The 15120-nt window shown below is 40.2% G+C and overlaps 1 protein-coding gene across 7 annotated transcripts in view; it reads left to right on the top strand.

Annotated features, from left to right (window-relative positions):
- The window catches only part of MBD5 (methyl-CpG binding domain protein 5), a 108867-nt gene that overhangs the window by 65621 nt on the left and 28126 nt on the right, over positions 1–15120 (top strand). For 3 of the 7 annotated variants that reach the window (XM_058839243.1, XM_058839239.1, XM_058839241.1), the window contains 3 exons: positions 2846–2903; positions 10650–11334; positions 14781–14883. In XM_058839243.1, coding sequence (XP_058695226.1) covers positions 11222–11334; positions 14781–14883 — 216 coding nt within the window. In that variant the 5' untranslated portion in view covers positions 2846–2903; positions 10650–11221. The remainder of the gene's footprint in view (positions 1–2845; positions 2904–10649; positions 11335–14780; positions 14884–15120) is intronic. The other 4 variants (XM_058839245.1, XM_058839244.1, XM_058839242.1 and 1 more) reach the window with 3 other exon arrangements.

The raw sequence follows: 15120 nt of genomic DNA, 5'->3' as shown, positions 1-15120 counted from the left end.
TTTTTATTTTTAAATAAAGTTACATCCACAATAGTGTTGGGAATTTTAGTGAGTCACTGGAGTGGATGTACAGTATTTGTTGGATCAAAATAAGGATTTTAAGGACATTTTCATTCTCACCAGAACTTTCTTCCTCAGAGGAAATGTGGAATTCTGTCTGATCCCCTCTGAAGTGATGTGTGCAGCATTCCCACAGAATCACTGATGGTCACAACTCATTTAGAATCCCTTTTTTGGGAGCTGTCCCCGATTAGGGAGAGCTGACACAAGAACTCCCAAAATTCCTTGGTGGAATTTTCTGTAAATCCTTGTGAGGTTGGCGAGCCCCTGGCACAGGATTCCCAAAGAAGTTGTGGATTCCTCATCCCTGGAAGTGTCCAAGGCCAGGATGGAGAAACCTGGGATAGTGGAAGGTGTCCCTGTCCATGGCAGAGGCTGGACTGAGATCAGCTTTAAGGTTCCTCCAACCATTTTGGGATTCTCCTTCCACTGGAATCCCTTAATTCCTTAAAAATATCCCAGATTTTCTTGGTGTGTGTTTGCTCTTGGTGAGATCAAAGGCAGGAGGTGTTTTGCCATACTGGACCTACCCTTATAATTAAAAATAATAATACTATAAAAAAATAATATTAAAAACATTAAAATATTTATTCTTCATTTATTTTAAAATACATTTTAATGTCTATTTATTAAATTTTAATACATAAATTTCATTTAAACTAATATTAACCAGAGGAATGCAAAGCAGAGCAACCAACCCTTGCCAGATATAGAAATCAGGGCTCTTAAAGAACAGCTGAAAGGGTTGGGTTTGTTTATTGTAGGAAAAAAGGGAACTCTGTGGGATGGGCAGAAAAAAAAGAGGAAAGAGGGTTTTATCAAGGCAGTGGTGGGGGTTGCTCTGTAGATTTAAAAAAAAAACAAACTAAAAAGCAAGTTTAGTTTGCACCAAGTGTAATTTGGGAGAGATGGAAAGAGGAAACAGCCAAGGGTTTTTTGGTTTTTTTTTTTTGTTTTACCTCATCCTGACTGCAAATATGGATGGAAAACTGGGATATTTTACCTATCACTGTCAGGAAACTTTTAAAAACACACAAAGAAGGAGCTCCCAGAGGAAATTACAGAAAATTTGGTCTTCTCCACTGGCCACGGGCTCTCCTGAGATTCCTCTTCATTCACATCCTCACTTTAATTCTGTCACCTTAATTTTGGGATTAATTTTGTCTCATTTCCCTGCAAACCTTTTCCATTCCTGACAACACCTTTCAGTCCAAGTTTTGCAGTACAAATGAACCATTTTATTTTATTTCCTTGAATAAAATGCTTTGAAAAGCTTTTATTTCCAATGGAGTGGAATTTGGGTTCAGCAGCCTTCGGCGCTTGGCCGAGCCCAGGAGCTGGTGCAGAGGAAGGTGCCAAATAAATACCTGCAGCACAAATGTTAAATATGTTGTGATGAAGAGTTGCCTGAGTGCTTCTTTGCCCGTATTTCCCTCAATAATTCGCTTTTTTGGAGCAGAACATCCTCAATATCTGCGTTAGGCAATTCCAGAGCCGTTTTTTGGGGCGCTTTCAGAGAATAAAGAACTGTTGGAATTGTAAGTTAGGATATCTATTGTCCTTCAGTTGGGATGAAGCAGGACATTTTCCAGGCTCTTATCTTTTTTGGAGCTTTGTTCCTCAACTCTTGGATGTGCTGCATCCTTAAAGTGCCACATGGTTTTAATTTCTGGGTGCCTGTGGGCCTTAATCTCATTTTTCTTTTCCCTGCTTTGATGAGTTGGTGGAATTCTCTTCTGCTTGTCAAGCCTGACTGTGATTCACCCTTTTGTTTAAGCTCCTTCTGAAGAGAATCAAACTTTTTCTGTCTGCTTTAGGGGTATTTCTCACACAGGAAAATCAGGTTTTTCAGAGCAAAGCCAGGGAGACCTGGCAGGGCAGAGCTGAGCATCACCACCAGGTGCCACCTTGCTGTGCATTAAAAATAATTCAATAAATTTATATTAAAACCTATTAAATTATATATTAATAATATATTAATAATATATTAATAATATAAAATAATAAGATATAAAATATATATAAGAAAAATATAAAATATATCAAAGTTATATCAATTATAGTAATTAAATATGTTAAAACATATTAAAATAATGTAATAATAAAATTAATAATTTAATGATAAATTTAATAAGTTTTTTTAATGGAAAATCCCCTCCAAATAATGTTTCACCAGCCCAGGAATGTTTTGTCCTCAAATCAACTGCTTCATTTTCCAGGAGCCAGGCTCCACTCCTCACACTTTATTGGCCAAGGAAATTTATCTTTATTAAGGTGATGGTGTGAACACATCGTTGTTATGTAAGAATCCATCCCAATAATACACAGACACCAACTTTGAGGCACTTTGCTCCTTTTAGTGGGCTAAAAATACCTTGGCTTGCTGAAAAGTAAATCTGAGTGAAGGGGTTGGGGCACCCAGACACTCCTGAAGCACAAAATTTTATTTAAAAGTACTGGGGGGGTGTGTACAGGCAAGAATTTTGATCATTTGTGTTCCCAGAATTCAGATTCAATGGAGTAAGTTTGATTTTGTAGAAAGAAATCACACATTTCTTCAATATTAGATTCTTTTTTCCCATGCTGTGATGTTTGATAGAAATAAAATGTGTACAAAACAAGAAATGGAAATAGTTATTTCACCATTTATCCCAAGAATCCTTTCTAAGTGTTTATAAATATGAAGAAATAATTAAGAGTCATTTAATATTGGAATCTTAACGTCCTAAGTGGAGTGTGTTGCTCACAATTGCTTATTTTCTGTTTTTAACTGATTATTTTCCAGCTTGGAGTGAACAAGATGAACAGACCCAACTTCAATCTAATGCTTAATGAGGAAAAAGGTCAGGATTTTTGCATTTTCAATTCAATCCCCTACCCTACTCTTAATTAATACATTAAAAATTACTTTATATGGGCATTACTGGTTTAAATAACAAAACAAATTAAATTAAATAACAAAAGAAATGGTAAGGTGAGCAAGAATATTTTTAAATCAAATGATGAATTCAGGAAAGAGCTGACTCAGGGCAGTGTGAGTAGAAAAAGGGGCTGGAGAAGGAAAGGTCATATATACAAATCTTCATCAAGATTGATTTAAAAATGATTAAACTCATAACTAATAAATCTCTGCTATAGCAAGAAGGAAAAAATTGGCATTTAAAGGGATTAAAAGCACTTTTTTTTTCCTAAATATCCTTAACTTTTGCATCCTTATTTTTTAGAAAACAGAGAAAACGCTCTCAAATAAAATAGTAGGTCCAAATTCTCCAAATACTTCTACATTCAATTAGTAAGTAATTATCTGCTAATGGAGAGATTAATCAGATTTTCAGGGTCCAGAGGCAGTCCAGACTCTCCAATATTATTCCATTTATGCCAGATAAGGCAGGAGGGTTTGCACTGAGGTGTCTGAAGAGCTGATTTTTATTGTTCCCATATATATTTTTAATACCTTAAGTGTATTTTCATCAGGGAAATTGCTGAGCAGAGCTACGTAATTCAATAAACAGCTGAAAAAGGGGCACTTGGAGAAAAAATACCAAGGGGCTAAAAATAGTACAGTCACATGATTACTACTTTGGCACAAAAGCATAATTTATGGGTTTAATTTGCAATCTTGCTACAGTTCTGACAATCTCCTGCACAGGAACTCGGGCTGAATAATTCAAATTATTGAAATGTTGCTCCATCCTCAACTTCAGGTGTCTGATCCAAAGGAGGTTGATATTCTTGTTTATAGAGACCTCTGCCTTGAAAACATGGGAGGATGGGTTTCATTTTTTGCCATTTCTTGCTTCATTTTTGCTATTCTTGCTTAATTTAATTTTTCAAAATGAATGGAGATCTGGGGCTATTCAAAAATTGTTATTCCAATGCTCAGAGCCTTTCTCCAGATTTCCAGGAATCTTGATTTTTTTTTTTTTTTCCTGTTTTTTAATTGTTTGGCTGAAATCTAGTTGAATTTTCATGGTCAGTTTTTGAAAGATTTCCATTCAAATATTTTTTTTTTTCCTTTTAAATAAATCTTTATTTTCCCAAATTTCCATTTCCCTGGTAACCTCAGTCAATATCATACAGTAGAACTGAACATTACAGTTATTTCCTCCTCAATTTCTGTATCTGTTTATTAGATATTTTCAGAACATTCTCAATCAGAGATTCCTGAAATTCATATAATCCTCATTATAAAAGCATTACAGAACTATGCTGAATAATATCAGCTTTTTAGAAGCCTGAAACATGAGAATTGAAAGAAAATTCCTCATTCCTTTATCCAAATTCCCCTAAAATGAAGTGGATGTGAAGTTTCTCCCCTTCTCATTAACATATTTCTCAGTAATATTCCATTTAATAATATTCCCTAGGAAAGGTTTGGATAACAGTGATATCATTCTTAGCTGATTTCTGGTGTACACCAAATATTAACTTTCATTTTGACAAAATCTGAGTGCTGCCATCAAGCTGACACAAAATAGGTCTGTGTCACATCACATTTCTGACCTGTTTCCCTTGGAAAGAAAAAAAAATCCATGCTGTGGAAATCCTGGAAGAGCATCCTAGGTGGACATAATAAATATATTATTAAATTTTAAATAAATATTAATAAATCCATAGTCAACAGCCAGGGATGAGCGTTAAAAACAAAATAATCTTCTTTCTTTCCGTCCTTTTGTTTTATTTTTTTGGGCTGTTTTTTGTGCAAAGCCTTTCAGAGATCTTGGGAGGAAGGACTTTATCTATTCTTTATTGGAAGTGAAGCCTAAATTGCTCCAGCTTTGGGAATTTCATGGAAAGATGGGTTCAGAGTCATCCTGGGAGAAGATTTTAGGGAGGAGATTTTAGGGAGGAGATTTTAGGGAGAAGATTTTAGGGAGGAGATTTTAGGGAGAAGATTTTGGTGCTATCCCTAAGGACTGCTAAAAGAATCTTGTTCCTTCCCAGCTCAGCCCAGTTGTCCATTGCTTTGGATGACTTCATTGGCACAATTAAATCTCCAAAATTGAGGATACTCTGGTTTTTCCCTGGTGGGAAGGATATCAGATTTCTGTCTGATTACTCAACAGCACCCTGATCCAAAGTGCTCCAAGGAAATGGATTTATGAGACCTGCTCCTAATGATCAGCTGGATTCCATGGACATAAACCAGTTCTTCTCCATGAAAATGATTTTTGTGTTGTTTCATTAGTGGAGGTTCCTGAGTAGCTTTGGGCTCCTGGTCTTGGAGGCTTGGGAAAATAAATGTCCATCCCCATGCTGGGAGCAGGAAAACATCCAGGGGGCTCCAGGGTGAGGAAAACAGTGACAAGGGCCTGGAATCCTCACGGATTTCTGTTATTTTTGGGTGGATTCATCCAAATGGCTGTCAGGGAATCATCCAGGATGGAAAATGCCTCCAAAACTGAGTCCAACCTCTGGCCAATCCCCACCTTGTCACCAGCCCAGAGCACTGAGCCTGCATCCAGGTGTTCCTCGGACACCTCCAGGGAATTATTTCATGGAGTGGTTAAATTCCAATCCCAAAAAATTCCACAGCATCAAGAGTGGTATAAAATAAGAGAATATAAACATTGTTGTAGAAATAAAACTACTTTAAAAGTTAGAAATAATAGCACAGCTGGTTGGAGTGGTGTGAAGTGAGTTGGCGCTGGGGCGATTTCAAATGCTCATTTTAATTCATTCAGTGCAGAGCAATTTTCTGATTGTGGCAAAATATTCTGAATACTCTGTATTTACAAGTGAGATCTGTTTTAAGGCCAGAGTATATCAAAGTAGATCCTGTTTATCATGAGTAAATCATGAGTAAGTCGTGTGTAGAGCTGTGCCATGTCCTGGACACCACCCTAAGGAAAAAAATCCTGAAGGATTCAAGGTTTTCTTCCTACTTCAGGCACTTTTGTTTGTTGAATCACTGGCCTAAAAATAGGCCCTCATAAAGTATTCACCACTGATCTAATTAGTCAGGAGAATGCTGCTTTTCAAACTGGGAAAGCATTCCCAAAAAATGATGCAACATTTGTGTCTAATTAGATGATACAGGAGAATCCTGGCTAATTGCTTTGATAGACTTAAACAGATTAATAATGTGCAAGTGGTAACTGAATCAAAACTCCTTTTCACTGAGTGCTTTGAAAGTGATGCTTTTTAAGAAGCTAAAATTTCTTATTAGTTCTGAAACCCCAGGACTGTGATTTGAGAGCATTTCTCATTTTGGAGGTTTTTCAGTGCTAGAAAGGAAAGCCTTGAAAACGAGATTGTAATTTGTGTCTCTAAGCAGTGTTTGGTGTGGTTTTTTTTCTGAATGTCTGCAAAGCTTTATATCCAAAATTTGGCCATTCCATAAATAGGAACTGGGATTTGTGCCTCAGAGAGCCAGGCAGGGATTGTGGAGCCCCTTTGTGATCCATGGAATTGTTGGGCATTTCAAAGTTCATGTAAGAACAAAGTAATGGAACATCAAAAGTATTTGGAGGACGAGGGAGAGATTTAGATTATATTTGAATAGGAAAAAAATTATTGCTCTGAGAGTTGGAGCAACCTGAGATAGTGGAAGGTGTCCCTGGGGGTGGAACAAAATGGGCTTTAAGGTCTTTCCAACCCAAACCATTCCATGACTTGCAGTAAAAATTTGTGAAATGTGAAAATTTGTCTTAATTGGCTCAACGTTCACTTACCAATAAAATAAATATTATTCATATCATATGTAACAGATTGGAATCCAGACAATTAATATCTCATTTAAATTTCTTTTCACATCCGATCGAGTTTTCTATTTTTCCCACTTGAGTCAAAAATTGCTCAAGTAAATATTAACAGCTGAGTGTGCAAAGAGGCTGCCTGAAATCCAACATTTCAAAAAAAAAAAAAGGGAAAGAGTCCCATTAAAAATTGAAACCACACTTCCAGCAGATGAAAATTAAGGAGAACTTTTCCGTGTGGGGAAGGGGTCGAGGGGGCTAAAGGGGGGAGGGAATTCTGGGTAGTTTTGCATAGTTCTCCAGTGAAATATTTTGAAGGATATCGTAATGAAACTGGACTGCAAAACAAATCTAAACATCATGTGCTGGCACAGGGCAAAAAGCAGTCGCTGGTTTGGATGTGGGAAGTTGTGTTGCTCGTGGTGAGATAACAGGACTTGTGTGGAGATTACTGAGGGCAGGGATTTATTCCATGGCTGATGGAAATCAGACCTTTGGATTCATTCCAGTGTCCAGAACGCTTTGGATTTGGTCCAAAATCCAACTTTTTTGCGTCCCAGTCCAGAATGCTTCAGAGAGTGCTTGGATGGGGAAGGGGCAAATCGTGCATTGAGGGCAGGGGGGGCTGTGCAGTCGTGGAATCCCAGGATCCCTGAGGTTGGAAAAGCCCACGGAGCCCCAGCTGTGCCCAATCCCAGCCAGAGCCCTGAGTGCCACCTCCAGGAATTCCCTGGACACCTCCAGGGATGGGCACTGAAACCTCCCTTTCCATGGGGAAATTCCTGCTGCTGTCCACACACACGGAGACTCCAGCTCCAAACCAGCTCAGAGCCACCAAACTCCCAGGGAAATCCTCCTGGGATTCACCCAATCCCATGTTTCCATCTCACTTTATGATTCCCACAGGGATTTCCATTCACACTGAGTGCCACCTCCAGGAATTCCCTGGGCACCTCCAGGGATGGGCACTGCAAACCTCCCTGGGCACTTCCAAGGCCTGAGCGCCCTTTCCATGGGGAAATTCCTGCTGCTGTCCCCCCTGAGCTGCCCTGGCCCAGCCTGAGGCTGTTCCCTCTCCTCCTGTTGTAAATCTCCAGTAGAGCTTTGAGTTGTGTGGTGTTATTAAATTAATTAAATCAAATAACACCCAAGGAACTTTCCATGATGGAATTTCAGCATGGAAATGTGGATGGGGGCACCTCTTACCTGGGCAGTTTGTGCCTGTAGCAACATGCAGAGGTTACTGAGGGCTTTACTTTGTGGAAATCCACATGGAACTGTGCTGGATTTTTGGGAAAACCATCTCACTTCCATGAGCATTTCCTATAAAACACGGATTATGTGTTTTACATATCATTTATTTTTGTATAGTATTGGAATCTCCCAAGCAGCCTTAGCCCTGTTTGCTGGATCTCACCACACCCAGGCACCTCAGGGTGTCCTCCCAGCACTGGAAATTGCACAAAAAGGTTAAATTTAGGAGTAATTAACCTTAAATAAAGGTTAAAGGGAGCTGGGAGTATCTCTGGCCACTGCTCCTGCTTTAGGGGAGTGTGAGGGTTTGAAGTAGTTTTGTACCTGGAGGAGAATGGAATTTAGAACCATGGAATTGCAGCATGGTTTGGGATGGAAGGGACCTGAAAGATTCTCAAATCTTCATCTTCCACCATCCCAGGCTGCTCCAAGCCCTGTCCAGCCTGGCCTTGGGCACTTCCAGGGATCCAGGGGCAGCCCCAGCTCCTGTGGGCTGCTGTGCCAGGGCTTCCCCATCCTCACAGGGAAGGATTCCTCCCCAATATCCCACCTAACCCTGCTCTTTTTCCTAAAAATATTTAAATACTTTCCACAGATTAAACAGTTCAGTGATTTTTTTTTTAGCTTTTTTCAGTCCTCAGGTGCAGTCCAGACAAAGTTTACCTGATTCAATGGTGAGAATCCTGTGGTGGAGGTGAAGTGGGAGCTGCAGAACCTGTAGAAATAAAAAGTTACTTTGAGGTGTCTCTTGCAGAAATAAGCAATTGCTGGATATTATTTGCTCATAATGACCCTAAATGTCAACATGAGCCAGAGCAAAGCTGGGCTGAGATGTGAGCAACTTCCCTGCACCGGGTGCTCCCAGTATTTGATAAATTTTCTGATTTTATTGCATTACAGAAGGTTAATTCTCAATTAATTCAGAGTAACAGGGAAATTTCTTTACCCGTTTTAGCCTTCCATGAGACCAACAGTAAAAATGTCACTGCAGCTTTCAGCAGTAAGGTAAATTCTGGCCTGCTTTTGATGAAACCTCATCAGCTCCCTCCTTAATCAGGATAAAACCACTCAGACCCCCAAATTTCTGAAGTGAAAACCTGAGTGAGCCCTGAACTGTTGCCAAGAGCTCTCCAAATCCTATTTCTGTGTTCCAGCCTGAGAGATTAAAGGGTGGATTGTTCTGATAGGAGACATGACCAGGTGTCCATGGGACATCCTCTGCGACCTTTGCAGGGCAGGAGCTCACCAGGCCCTCTGGGCTGGCCAAGGATTGCATCCCTTTGGAATTCTTGGGAAAGTGGAACCAGATCCCTGCAGAACAGTGCCAGCCCATTCCAGAAACCTTCATCCTGCAGAAAATCTGAAATCACACAGTCATTAAGGTTGGGAAAAGCCTCCAAGATGATGGATTCCAATTCCCTGTTTAGATTCCAGCCCCTCAGTGCAGGGGGTTTGTCCAACCAGCTCCTTTTATCCACAGCCTTCTTGGAAATACCCCCGTGAGGGTTTTTATTTTTTTCTTTTTGGAGCATTTGGAACTTTACATTTCTAAGCAGCACTTCTAAAGGGAATGTTCTGCATGAGGGTACTTAAGGGAACATTTTCCAGGACTATATTTATGCCTCTGTAGTCTTCCTTTAGTGGTCTTGAAGGAAGGAGCTGTTATTACTGTTAAATATAGATGTAATGTGGTGTTATTGCAGAAATGTCTATATGTTCCATTTCTGGCTTTAAAAAAACACCCTTTTCTTATGAAAATCAGTCAGGTCCATAACATTTATTATGTTCTAATATGTTGGCATAATGTTAGTGTTGGTAATGAGGCAGGATTGACACCTGATTTCAAATAAAATCTCCCAGTGATGTTACTACAACAGTCACCTGTGCCATCCTATATTTGAATTTAGGATTGTTGGTTTTTTTTTCTGGTGTATTTACTATTTAAATCCCAATTCCACGTTTGTCTCACCTTAATAAAATGTCCACTCTCAAGTGTTAAGTCTCACTTGGTCACCTTGAAAAAATTATTTTGGGGGGAATGACTCAGTTTCTGTCATGAGAGAAAATCTCTGAGGGGGTTTTATTCCCCAGGATGTTCAGATTGTTTCAAAGGTATTCAGAGATCAGTCACTGCTGCTGGCTTTTCCCTTTTTATTACCCAATTTTTTGGTGAGGTGATTATTTTAATTCAATCGAAATGCAGGAGGTTTGCATTTTTATGGACATTATCAAAGCCTAGAAGCAGCTTCCTTCACATGAAATTCATTCAGTTTTCTAAACAATTTTTAAAGGGCATTAATTTAGTCATCTGCTGGTAGTTCTGAACAGAAGCATATGTGAAAATATTCTGTGAAAAGATACATCCCTTAATTCACCCAAACTCCACATCAACTATTTAACAGCAGTTGCACTCTTGTAGCTTTTAAGATGTAGCTCAATTGCATCCACATATAAATAGAAAATGCTGGCAGGATTCTCTTTGCTCTGAGCCTTATTTTGATGGTTCCATTGACATTTAAAATTTTGATTTGAAGCTCTGGGAATGGCTGCAGCTGTAAACATCTCCCTGAGTTACTGCACTGGGCTGCAGGGCTGGAGAAGGATGGCTCACGTGTTTCCCACATCTGTATCTTTCAGGCTGTTTGATTGGAGCCAAGGACTCAGCAAAGCAACTCAAGAAGACAACTTGGATCATGACCAGAAGATAAAAAGAAAACAAAAATAATGTGGCATATAAAGGGTGTAATACCTGGAGGTATTGGATCTGACTCATATTTATAAAAATGAGACGAGCTTTCACGAAACACAAGTTATCTTAGACAGTCATCAAGCTTGGAGCCATCATGCTGTTGAACTAGAAATTCTCCTTTTCCCCATTCTCCTTTCTGACAGGTAACAAAGGATTGGTGAATTATGATTTTCCCAAGTTGGAAGCACTAATTTTTATCTATATAGTTCATCCTTATGAATATATAAGGAGTTAAACATTGCATATTTAATGTGGATTATAATGGGAAAGTGACTCATTAACCAAAATGGCCACTTTTAAGGACTTGGTTTCAAACTGAGCTGGAGCCTCCCGATGCACTTTGTAGGATTTGGGGAAAGCTGTGCTGCAGGGCCTGCTTTGGGAGGCCAGGATGACATGTAGTAAAAGGATATCACCTTACTGTTGATATCTTTGAAGACTCATAACCAGAAACAGGAAAATGAATGGTGGGAAGGAGTGTGACGGAGGGGACACGGATGGAGGGCCACCAGCAGTGCAAGTTCCCGTTGGTTGGCAGCGGAGGGTGGACCAAAGTGGAGTTCTCTACATCAGGTAAGGTCACCTCAGGGGCTGCTGGGCTGGTGTTTGGTGGAGTTTGGCCACAATGAGCAGGAGATTCCTGGCTCGGGTCCTTTCTTCCGCTCAAAAACTCCAAGGAATTGTTCCTCAAGTGCAAGATCCTCTTGGAAGCTGAAGGAGGGTAGATTTAGGTGGGATATTGGGAAGGAATTCCTGGCTGGGAGGGTGGGGTGGAGCTGGGATGGAATTCCCAGAGGAGCTGTGGCTGCTCCTGGATGCCTGGAAGTGTCCAAGGCCAGGTTGGACATTGGGGCTTGGAGCAGCCTGGGATGGTGGGAGGTGTCCCTGGGCAGGGATTGAAACTGGATGAGCTTTAGATCCTTTCCAAGCCAAACCATTCTATGATTTTGTGATTCTTTTCAAAGTAAATTTAAGCCACGTGACTGCTCAGTAGCTCCAAACCCATTTTTTTATGCCTGTGAAGGTTCTGTGTTCACTGTCACTGATGTTCTCCAACTTTTATGGATCCCTCACATTACCCATGTGGGGAAAAAACCCAAGAACATAAACCTAAATCCAAAGTTTTAGGTACTTTGTTTGTTTATTTATTTATTTTTTCTTAGCTTACTGGAATTTTTTTTTTGCTTCACCCTGGAATGGTCACAAAGAAATACATTGAAATTGCTATGAAATAAATGTGTTCAGACAAAGAGAGCCTAAATTAAATGTTATTGGGAAAAAGATCAAAGTCAGCTTTATAAAATGTGGGGACATTGGGTTTGCATCACACAAACCTATGTGATTATCAGGCAGTTATTTGCTTAAATTTCTTCCACTGTTCTGTGATTAAAATAAGCACTTCTCACAACATTTTGTGTATTACCAGTACAAAAGTCTTTAATGAGCCAGAGCACACTCCAATTTTACACTTAAACTAGCAGAAAGGATCAGATGCATTCCAGGATTTCTTGTTTGTGTTCTCCACGAGCAGAATCAAACCCAGCCCATGGCAAAGAGAAACCACCCTGCCCTTGTATTTCTCATTACAGCTCTAATTCACTTACAGATCAATGGGAAAGGAAAAGTTATGGATTAGGGGATTTTTTCCCCCAATAATCTCCATATCCAGACATCAGGAAAATAATGCTTTGAAATTTTTGTGTACCTGATGATCTCACCGGCTTTTGAACTTCGTTTCTTCCAGCCCTAACAAGTTTTACACGGCAGCTTTGGGGAAGCTCATGCTGTTCCTGCCCTCTTCCCAAGTTTTCCAATGTATTTTTTTATTCTTTGGTGAATTTTCTGGTCACCTTCTCTGAGATGTTCTGATGAAGCAAAGTATTTTACACTTCTGTTTGGTGCAAGGCACATGTTGGTGGGAAAGGGTGGAAGCCCAATAATCCAATCTCCTCCCTGACATGGAGCATCCACAGGGCTCTGAGGGCAGCTGAATCCTCCAGGATTGAGTTTCCACAACCTCCTCACTGCCCTGCCAGCATGCACAGCATTCATGGAGGCAAGGAAAGGTCACACAGTATTGACTCCACAGCTATCCCAGGGAAAATGAGTGGATATATTAAGATATCTGACATGATTTAAGTGGAATAGATGATCCCAGCTGAATAAAGACTCTCTGTTTGTGCCTCCTTGGAAAGCACGGACGCTTTCCTGTCAGCTGTCAGCAGTTGCTTTGGATTAAATCAAGATTAAATCCATTCATTAACTGCTTTTCATTACCTGGTAGAGGCACTGAGTTGACTCTCAGGCCTTTTCTTAGCAAAACAGAGCTTCTAAGTAGGACCTAAATCATCCCTGGAAGTGTCCAGGGCCAGGCTGGACGGGGCTGGGAGCAGCCTGGGATGGTGGCAGGGCTGGAAACAGCTGAATTTAAGGTCCTTCCCAACCCAAACCAGTCTGGAATTCCATATTTTTGTGGCAGTTTCTTACAAAGGAAGCTGTGGATCATCCTTTGTGTTACAGAAGCATCAATAACTTTGTGCACACAAAAAAAGACTCTGCAGTTCCAGCTCTGCCCAGAATCAGTCTGGAACAGGGGAAAAAAGGCCCTGTTTAAAATCTAGTTGGGTTTTGTGGAGAAATAACCAACTGCAGTTGGAATACTGGATCCCACATGCCACAGATTGAGTGGATTGACCTTCCTTTCCACTCACTGATTGTCAGCACGCTCCTTTTTATTCCTGGAGCCTGCAGTGGTTATGTGTGCCCAGGCAAACAGCACACCAAGGTTATTTAGAATCACTTTTTTCTAAAAATATCCCAGGAAAAGTAGCCTTTTTTAGCCAATGCAAATAAAACAGCATCCTCACTCCAGAGCATATTCCCAGAAATGCCTTTTAACGGGAGATTTAAGGATCACAGAAGGTGTCTGCAGAGATTTTGGGTGTAGACAGGATGGTCCAGAGCAAATGTCAGTATGGGGATCTCCCTTGGGAAGCTGTTACATCCAGAGTGGAGTTTGCCTGGGGCTGAGCGTGATCAGGACAGGTGGGAACATCCAAAGGGATCAGCCAGGATCCTGCTTTAATTAAAATAAATAAAGAGCAGTTTTCCCCCTGCTTCCCAAGGATTTCAGACAGGAAAGGTTTGACTCCTGACCAGTCACCAGACCTGTACCTTTATTTTTAGATTGCTCTTTCATCTTCCTCACCCTCCAAACTGTCACTGCTACACAGATTCAACCTGAGCACTTCTCCCAAAAATAACTATTTCAGGGCATGCCTGGCAAAGAAATTACTTACTTAAACTGTCAGCAGAACTTTAAATGTCACTTGCAGGTGTTGCTTTAGATGTGACTCGCTTCTCGTGCAGGATGAGGTGTTTATGTGTTGGATTCTAAGTACCAAAGTTCATCATAGCTTGAAATTTTGAGTCAGGAGTGTTTTTGTGATCCAAACTATTCCACTTGAGCTGTTTTTGTTTGAATTAGGGCTATTTACAGCTGCCATTAATAACCAGTGTCTTATTCCAGATAAACACTTCAGCTGGCCCAGCAATAAAGAGCAATCTGCAAGTTACAGGCTGGGGACACGAGAACTTTTTTTTTTTCCATCTTATGAATTAGTGATTTTGCCGTAACAGAGTTCCCAGTGCCCTATTTTGGGATGTGGAGATAATGATTTTCTGGTGGGAGTTGGAGAAATCCGAGTGCAGTTTATCAGGAGCTCGCTGGCCTGGCTCCTTGGTGTAATATTTCTTATTTTCAGTGAGAAGGTCGAAATTTTAGCTGAATGAAACCAAACATTGTGCAACAAAGAGACCCAGCTGCAACAGTTTTGTTTCCTTTCCAAAAATATGTTTGGGATTTTTTTTTTTCTAAGTATTATCTCAATTCTTGAGTAAAAGCAAGAAGTATTGTGAGAGAAAAAATACGAAATGTGATTTTACCCACTGTCCTTGTGAGCAGACACAAGTCCTGACCTATCCAAGAGCTCGTATTCATCATTTCTGTTCCTTTGCAGTCCCAGTGGGTCTTTATTATCCTGCTTGGAGCAGGTGAAGACTTACTTGCTGACTGATGGAACGTGCAAGTGTGGCCTAGAATGTCCTCTTGTTCTTCCCAAGGTAAAGCACAGCATCGTTCTGGATCTGGGTTCAAGAATATTTCTGAGCTCCCCATGCTGGTGACTCAAACTCTGTTCAGATCATCTCTAAAATAAGTGCTGTCCACCCAAAGTTAGACCTTAAAATACAAAATTCAGCTCCCCTCTGCCTTAGCCCCTCTTGGAGAGGATCTGACTCAGTTATTATAAATATATTCATTTTTTTATTTGTTGTTTCCAAACATCCTGTCAAGGAATC

The sequence above is a fragment of the Poecile atricapillus genome, chromosome 5 (assembly GCF_030490865.1).
Source record: "Poecile atricapillus isolate bPoeAtr1 chromosome 5, bPoeAtr1.hap1, whole genome shotgun sequence".
NCBI lineage: Eukaryota > Metazoa > Chordata > Aves > Passeriformes > Paridae > Poecile > Poecile atricapillus.
Note: the sequence above shows the minus strand (reverse complement) of the source record. Positions and strands in the feature narration are given on the sequence as shown.